At 35.1% G+C, this 9,722-nt stretch overlaps 1 protein-coding gene across 1 annotated transcript; it reads right to left on the reverse strand.

Moving 5' to 3' along the window:
- Positions 1-826: 826 nt before the first annotated feature.
- Positions 827-1,504, reverse strand: LOC101899565 (uncharacterized). Its single transcript, XM_005175262.4, has 2 exons — positions 1,387-1,504; positions 827-1,266 (listed from the first exon to the last, which is right to left on the reverse strand). Exons 1-2 carry the CDS (start codon positions 1,396-1,398, stop codon positions 982-984), a joined length of 297 nt encoding a protein of 98 aa, XP_005175319.1. The 5' UTR covers positions 1,399-1,504; the 3' UTR covers positions 827-981.
- Between the last annotated feature and the right edge of the window lie 8,218 nt (positions 1,505-9,722).

The raw sequence follows: 9,722 nt of genomic DNA on the forward strand, positions 1-9,722 counted from the left end.
TTTGCCACATTTAGCAATGGAATTGTCTGAAAATCCACGTAAGGAGTTCATTTTGAGTACTTAATCCCCTGGAAGATAATTATTTTTTATAGGACCACGATATCGTATAGCCTCTATATAACGGTACTCCGAAATTCGGTATTTTCATGATTTTAGTCGCATTTTCAACGGAATTGTCTGAAAATTCACACAAGGAGTTCCTTGCGAGTAATGCATCTCCTGCAAGAGAATTATCCACGATATCGTATATCCCCCCTATAACGGCACCTTCCGATATTCATTATTTTTATGATTTTAGCTACATTTTGGGTGGAATTGTCCACCGCATCCTGAAAAAGAATTATCTGTGTAGGTCCACGAGTTTTTCAGTATTTTTAAGATTTCAGCCAAATTTTTCAATGGAATTGTTTTTAAATCTACACAAGGGGTACCTTCTGAGTACTTTACTCCTTAGAAGAAAATTGTCTAAATAGGTCCACGTTTTAGTATAGTATTTAACAGTTCCCCTAGATATTCGGTATTTTCATCATTTTTGCGACATTATTCACCGGAATTGTCTCAAATTTCGTATATAAAGTTCGGAACCTTTACTACAACCTATTACGCAAATTACTTATGCTGGACCCCGTCTTCGTATATCCCCTATATAGCGGTTTTCATTTGATCGGTATTTTTTAACGGAATTTCTTTTGAAATTTTTCAAGTTTCTTCCAAATGGTGGAGAGTATAAAAAGTTCGGCCCGGCCTAACTTAGCTGATTATTTACTTTTTTTATGAAAAAAGTGTTATTTTTATTTACAAAAAATTAATTTTTTTATTTGAAATATGTACACTTTGTTTCCCCTTACAATTGTTTTTGGGGTTATTGGAAACATAAACTGACCTCTCTTTAAATGGTATCCTTTGGATGCGCTTTATATACAAAAACAAATTATTTTTTACAAATCCAAAGTTTTGTAAATCTATGTGGCTCGTTCGCTCCTAATGATAGAATCCATGATGATAAGGATAGTAACCATGACCACCACCATAATAGGGAGCGGCATAGCCATGATGGACAGCAGCATAGCCACCATAATGAGGATAACCAAAACCATGGCCATAATAGCCACCATAGCCGGCTAAACCATGACCGTAACCGAAACCATAAATGCCACGTTTCTCTGTTTTCTTCTCGGCCAGGGAGGCATCCACCTCCGATTTGGGTTCAGCCGAGGCAGCATAACAAGCGGCCAAAGCAAAGATGAGGAAAATGCACAAAACACTCTGGAACGAAAAGGATTTCTTTAATATTTTATTCAAACAATTTTCGATTTCTTTTCAAATTTTTAATTTGTTATCCTTGTTTATCCTTTGCTTCGTATTTATCCTATTCTCTTCACTTACGAAATATTTCATTATGTTTGTTGGTTTTTAGAATTATTCAAAAGATTGTGATCTTTTTGTATGAGAGCTTAATTGCTTTTGACGTTTAGTAGACGAACTGTGGCCATATTTATACTGGCGAAGATCGTCTGAGCCGTCTTTGCCTTTGCATCGTTGCATTGGGTGCAGCTGAGGTGAATATTAAAATGCAATATGCTCGGAGCCCTCTCAGTTTGGTCGTCCGTCACCAGCAAACCTCAACATCATCAGAAGTAGCAGCAGCAGCTGTCTGGGCAAGCCCTCCTCAGTATGGTAGTGGGGCAATGTAATACCCCCTTCTGTCCACCACAGCAGCAGCACCAGTCGTTTTATTTCTGCATTTATTTTAAACTAAACAATGGCTTCAATTACCCCTCTTTGAAAACTATAATATAATTATTCGTACATAGCTATAAATATTTGTGTGTGTGTACTGTACGTTAGTATGTAACAACGGTCATGTATAATTATTTTGGTCTATTGTCTTATATCTAACCTACTGCTGATGTCTTGTCATATTTTCCAACACTTAAAACTGTTATAAGACCGTTACAGAAACGAGGCATTGATTTCCAAATATTTCAATTTTTTTTTTTTTTTTTTTTTCATTTCATTGCATTGTCATCAGTTTGGGGCGTACAGACCACCAGACCGCCACCCCCAAAAAAGGGTATCGAATAACTAAATTAATTTTCATGACAGTTGGTGGTTTTGTCATATGAGTTTTGCATGATTGTCATCAAAGTGTGTTAGATTTTTTTGCAGGAAGGCATAGAAGGTGGACAATTGGCAGATAAATATTAACTATTACAGTTATATTTATAGTTATCGAAAATCGAAATAGTTATCGAAAATTAAATATAACAATTATAAAAGTATCGGTCGATTTTGCTGACAAATGTATACCCTCAGCCAATGTTCGATTATTTAAAAATATTTTGACTCTTTTTATGATTATTCAAACTCTTGACCCTGTATGGAGTAGGGTTTGAAAGAATGGGCCAATATTGTCCATTTCGTAGCGGACCTAAAAATATATGATATAAATATTGCCACGTGCCAGGTTTGGACTATATTGATTACTTCCTTCACTTTATATTAGATATGTGATAATTTTTTGAAAATCTTAAAATGTGCGTGAGGTACCAGATATAGTCCAACGAAGTATTTCATTTTCATGCTTCATCTAATACAGATAAATATATTGGTATGGCGAAAATTATAAGAAAAACGAACATTTATGACCAAATTATGGGAAATTTCATATTCATCTCTCTGGTTTCTGGTTGAGAGACATATATTTAGATATAGCAAGTTGTAAGGAATCGCTGACTTGTTTCGCAAGTTTTGACAGACCCTTGGTGCGTCAGGTGCCAAAAGGGGTCCGCAGATAAATATTATCTTCACAACAGACCTTGTGTTAGGAAAAGTGTTTGTTTTCCAAAATTTTGAACCCCATGTGGAGGAGGTACCAGAAGAAATGTTCCGACCTCTACCATCTTTATAGCAGATTTTGTGTTGATTGAAATATTGAGATGTACCAAGTCTAAATGAAATCGGTTGTTCATTTCGCGTTTTATGAGCTTCATGGACATTCAACATTTTGACCCTTTGTGCGGGAGGTACTAAAAGGAATGGTCCAATCTCTACCGTCTTTACAACAGATCTTGTGTTGAAAGAAATATTGAGACGTGCCAAGTCTGAATGGAATCGGATGCTCATTTCACGTTTTACAAGCTTCGTGGTTATTGAAAATGTTGAACCTTTGTGGGGGAGGTACCATAAGGAGTGGACAGATATATTCCATCATTACACCAGACCTTGATGTGTGTAATTTGAACGCAATCGACCCTTACGTCACATTTTAAAAGAATTGAAATTACTCAAAATATTGACCCTTTGTGGGGGATGGGGTGGACCGATTTTGTCCATTGCACCAAATTATTTTTTTTTTTTGAAAATTTGTGGGATGTAACAGAAGCATTTGACCGGTATTACCCATCCCCGAACTCGATCTAAGTTTGGAATTAATATTACGGTGTACCAAGTTTGGATCAAATCGGATACTTCCTCCGAGAGTTATCGTGAGCACCAGCAAGCGAGAAAGACAGACAGACGGACGTACGGACATCGCTAGATTGACTCCAAATCTTCTGAAAGGGATTTGGTTTCATGAGAGCTAAGAGATCGGAAACCATTATTTCGATGAGGCACGTTTTGGCCGTATCAAATGATATATACCCTCTCTAGTCACATGGCTGACCAATTTTTCTGGTCACAACTATTTCAACGTCTTTTCCTAATAAAAATAGACCACCACTATATATAAATCCTAGAAGCCAACAGTGATCTCATTATCAAAATTCAGGATATAAGTTCAATCCATTCACTCAACGCAAATTTAGTTCCATTTAATACTTTTCGAACAATAATCCACCTCTTTCTCTCCACCAAATACACTAACAGTGACCTTCACATCAAATTTTAGAATTCCAACTCTATCCCATTAACCAATGGCACTTTTTGTGGCATTTTGCACTTTTCGTACGTTCATAGTACGCATTTCCAAAACCACCTTCTTCTCTCAACTGCAGACACCAGTAGTGACATCTATATCAAATACCAGGATTCCAGAAATATCCCTAATCAATCAATCAATCAATCCCAATATTAAATTTAGTAGCACTTAGTTCTTTTTTTACCGCTAAAGTACGCATTTTCAAAACAATCTCCATATCTCAACGTCCAGATACCAACAGAAACCTGAGTATCAAATTTCGATATTTTAGCTCTGCGATTTCCCCCATTGCCAACCAATTAGTACAATTAGTACGCATATCCAAAACCAGATACTTCTCCCAATCACAGGCTTCAACACTGACATCCAAATCAAATTTAGTATGCATATCCAAAACAATCCACATCTCTTCATCCTAGACAACAAACAGAGATCTAAACGTACTACTATTTAATACTTTTCGAACAATTTTAGTACGCATTTGCAAAACTACCGCCACAAAATCAATAGAGACCTCAATATCAAGTTTCGGAATTCAAACTCTATACATTCACTTAATATTTTTATCAATTGTACTTTTTGTATAATTTTAATACTCATTTTCAAAACCGTTCCATATCTCAATCTTAGACACCAACAGTTATCGCAATATAAAATTCCATGGTTTCAGCTCTATCCGATCATTCAATATCCAATTTAGTACAACTTAATACTTTTGGATTTCGATTAAAGCATATCAGCTCTTTTTCTTTACTCAATACCAAATATAGTGCAATTTAGTACTTTTCGTTCAATTATAGTACACATTTTCAAAGCCACCTTCATATATCAATTCCAGATACTAACAGAGATCTCAATATCAAATTTCAGAATTTTATCTCCATCCCTTCACCCAATACCAAATATAGTCCCTCTCAGTACTTTTCATACAGTTATAGTACACATTTCCAAAACCACCTCCATATGTCCAGGCTATACATGACCACCGACCCTGATACTAAATTTCTTAATTCAAACACCCAATATTAGATTGTGCGAAACATAGTACTATTTACTTTTAGTGCACATGTTGTACACATTTCCAAAACCACCACTTTATTACCACCACTTTGTTACACTGCTATAAACAGGGGTCCCAGTACAAATTTTTAAAATTTCACCCTAAAAAAACTGTTCAAAATTTAGTACCATTTAGTACAGTTCGCATAATTAGTACAAATCTCCAAAATCACCTTCGTATATCAATCATACGTCCCTAACTTGATGATCTCTATTCGTCCACATAATACCACCTGGTACCATTTTAAGAGCATTCCATTCCAGAGATTGTAACCTTTTGGTACTTCTATCCTGCGTTCCATAAGTGACCGTCATTCCCAAATTCTAGAGCATGCTGTTTGTCCAATACGAATTTCCACAAACAGCTCCTATAACAGGCCTACGCACCAAGACTGGCTCTTCTGAAAAATTTCAGGATTTTAGCTTCGACTGTTTCGTCTGGGCGTTGACCTCTAATTTAAAAAAAATCCTTTAAAAAATAGGCTGAAATCGAATAACGGAGGTACGAGGGCTATAAGAAAACGTATACTTATATAGGTAATGTTCTACTACAGGATATATAACCTATGACGAATTCTAAGTACCGAACTTTAAACTATTTTGTTAGAAAAAGTGATGTAAATCATCGAAATACCGAATATCGGAGGTATATTAACGTGGTCCGACATGGCAGGTTAAATGGCCTATGGATGAAATACACATGTGGGTAAACTTATCGCCATTTATGTCAAAGATAGTATAATTACAACAGGTGGACAGACAAGGGCCACCAGTAAATCGACTTAGAATTTTACGCCGCTCAAGCATTCATATACAGGGTGAGATGAAAAAAATGCAACCAACTTCAGACTGCTGTCATTTCTAAGCCACTCGTCCGACAGCTGGTAAAATTATTCCAGTGACAGCTCATTATATAGTATACGAGCGTACAAAAGCATTTTGGTGAGAATTTTTCAGAAAAAAAGTTATTCGTGATGGAATTCAAGCGTGATAGTGTGATTTCTTTATATTTGGCTGGAAAACCACAAGTGGCTATCGTAGGGCACTTCAGCATGTAAATGTGAAAGGTAAAGAAGCGGGAAATGGCTAGTGAGCTGAAAATATCGCAATATTCCATTCGGCAAATATTGAAAAATGAGCTCTGGCCTTACATCGAAATTCCAAAAAGTGCAAGAAAGTAGACTCAAAAGAGTTAAAGAGTTGCTTCGCTTGGCCGAAAGTGGTGAACTGCCGAATTTGGTTTTCTCCGATGAGAAAACATTCGTTGTCTAGCATTTTGTAAACAAACAAAATGATCCTGTTTACTTGCCAAATAAGTCAGCTGAAAATGGTGATGGTGTGGGCCGCCATAACAGCCGATGGTCGCTCTCCGTTCGTATTAATCGACCGTGGCATCAGAATAAATTCAGAAAATTATCGCGGAAATATTCAGGAGAGTGTATTAAAGTCTTGGACACATAAATATTTTGGCCGCAGACCTTGGACATTCCAACAGGACTCAGCACCTTCGCACTCAGCACGCGCCCCCCAAGATTGGTTACAAAATAAGGTTTCTCGCTTCATTTCAGCGCACAATGGCCACGAAAATCTCCGAATACCAATCCGTTGGACTATTGAGTATTTTGAAAAAAAAGGTTGGCACTAAAACTACCAAAGTGTCGATCACCTCAAAAAGCACTTCGCCGAGAATGGATCAAAATATTGCAGAGCAACATTCGGGCAGCGTGTGACGGTTTCATTGGCCGTTCGTAGGCCATAATTCGTGACAACGGTGACCAATTCGAACAAATCTAAACTTATTCTGAAATGTTATGCTATTTTCGACATATTCTGCTTTCATTCAATAAAATTTAAAAAAATTTAAAAATAATGGCGTTTGACTTTGTTGCAGTTTTTTATCTCACCCTGTATATGCAATGTTCTGCTAGAAGAGGTAGGAGGACGAACTCTAAGTACCGAACTTTAACCAATTTTGTTAGAAAAAGTGATCTAAATCATCGAAATACCGAATGTTAGAGGTATATTTACGTTGATCGACTTGGCCCATTTTACCTGGCCTTACCCTCACGATACAGCCCACATTATTTGACGTAGAGCGCCAAAATTTAGCAGAGCAATTTGTATTGAAAATGAGATGTATATCCGCGATTTGGTAAAGCCCCCATATAACGGTACCTCCCGATATTGGGCATTTTAATGATTTTTGCCACATTTCTTCTAATGTTTCCTTTACTCTAAGGTGTAGGGTATTAAAAGTTTGTAATGCAAATGTTTATAATTTGTAATGCAAATTTCAACGAAATTTATTTTTTATTTTTTAAAGATTAGTTTCCGGTGTTAGGTGTTGTTAAGTTCATGTTATTTCCCCGAAGGCGTGTCCATTTTAGCCACGTCACTTCGAACACCTGCTGCAGCGGTTATTTTTAGTTGTTTAATAAATTGTAACGACGTTGTTTTTTCTTCAAACCCCACATAAAATCTTGTAATTTTACTTTGTTCTCTGATCGATATTGAACTACTTCCAGTGCTCGAGATAATTATTGGGTCCATAAAACAATGGACCTCCATGCTACATGATATAGTGACTTAATTAATGACTTTTCATCAAATTAATTATGAATGTTCGAAGTTGTGTAAGTTCAACCTCGTGGTGTAAATAAAACTATTCAAGAACAAAGAAAATCCACCGTAATTACATTTAGTACCGATCGATGTGTGTATGTATGTATATACCCATAATTAGTGTGGTAAAGGTGTACAAATTGTATTTTTTCTATTGACAATTAATAGAAACTGGATTAAATTGTAACGCAATTGTATGTAGAGTAAACAGTCAATATATTGTGTGGGCAATTTTAACTAAAGGTGAAGTTTACAGGTCAATGGAGAATGACACCAAAATGTTTTTAGTTCTCAGATAATAATTCCTACTGTTTCTTTGCATACACGAACAACCTCCACTGAAGATGGAAGATCTCCAACTTTTGTGAAAGCATAATTTTTCCTTTGTGCAGGAAATAAATCGTACTGGGAATGAAAAGCAAGTAAGAAAAAGTCAAAGGTGGAGCGGGGTCGACTATATGATACCCTACATCACCATGTATATTTAGTAAAGGTCCCGTATCAAAAGAATTTATTTGTTTATTTAATTAAATCATACCACCTATCAACATTTGGCTTTAAAGCAGTTACAGTTTGGTTTCTGAGGGAACTAATATATGGGAGGAATATCCAATTCTGAATCGATTTTCACTAAATTTGACGGAGATATTTTAATCTTTTTTACCAAATAACATTGCTGTAGAGTGCATTTTATCATTCCGACAAGGTTTATTTTAAAAATTATATATCAGAACCGAGTTCCACATACGTTCCGAAATTCACTCCATGTGGCCTGATATTAACCTCTATTTATATAATTCGATAAAATTTGGCAAAGGTATTTCCGACCTCTATAAAATAACTGGTACCAAATATCATTGTTGTGTAATGCGTATTACGAATGTGGGGGACTTAATCACCAAATATATATATATATATATATATATATATATATATATATATATATATATATATATATATATATATATATATATATATATATATATATATATATATATATATATATATAAATATATATATCTATATATATAAAAGGAAGTTGTGTTAGTTACTACGCTTATAACTTAAGAACCGCTGAACAGATTTTAACGATTCATACAAATTCGGAATTGTCTCTTTTCCGAAAAGGAATTGTCTCTTTTCCAAAGTTAAAAAATAATTACTTTTTCAAAATCGCTAAAAAATCACAAAAAAGAGATCTCATTGCAAAAATTCTCAAAATGGGGAAAAATCGAAAAAAAATTCAATGGAATCGAATTTTAAAATAATAGTACATTCTATTGATAAACTTTGTAAGGATCTTTAAACATTTGCTGTAAAAAATCAGCGAAGAAGTTGAAGATTTTTTCAATTTGTTATTCTTCTTTTTTCAATTTGTATTATCATACTGAATTCGGTGAATTTTTTGTGAACAAAATAAAGAATAATTTCTCACTACATACAATTTTTCACAAAAAAAAAAAAAAAAAACAAAAAAAAAATTAAATAAGTGGGAAATAGGATGTTAACTGACATCTACCTTTCAACTCCAGGGCCTACATCGTGGTTCAGCTGGAAGATGCGAACACATTTAAATAAAACAAAAATGACAGAAAAAACCTAATGGGGCTCATTGAAAAGCGTGGAACTACTTCTTTCATGTGACAATAATCCTTCAATGAGAGCTCAAAATGCAAAATTCTTGTGGAGTACAATCAGTAAAATGCCAAATTTAAAGGGTGCAAATAAGAATAATAAGAAAAGGATTTCTATCCGTCCAGAAATTCTTTCCAAACCTTATTGCCTTAGTTGGCATCTTTGTTTCTAAGGGGGTAGAGAACCTCTTCGCATAAAATTTTACATTTTCAGAGTAGGGCCCATTTTGGTCTTGACCACATTCATCAATTGATTTGGCTAAAAATTGTATTTATGCTACCCTGGGGTAGGATAATTGCTACATCGGAATTTATTTAAGTAAAGTCCCCACATTGGAGTATTCCCAAGTCCACTTTCACATCTAATGTGTGGTCAGAAAAGAAAATTTTGTATTCTATTGAATTTGTAACCCCCAAGAGAATATTGGTTGGCCTACATTTTGGTATAACCCTCATATGAATGTTTCCCTGATTTCAGCTATGAC

The sequence above is a fragment of the Musca domestica genome, unplaced genomic scaffold (genome assembly GCF_030504385.1).
Source record: "Musca domestica strain aabys unplaced genomic scaffold, Musca_domestica.polishedcontigs.V.1.1 13, whole genome shotgun sequence".
NCBI classification, from domain to species: Eukaryota; Metazoa; Arthropoda; class Insecta; order Diptera; family Muscidae; genus Musca; species Musca domestica.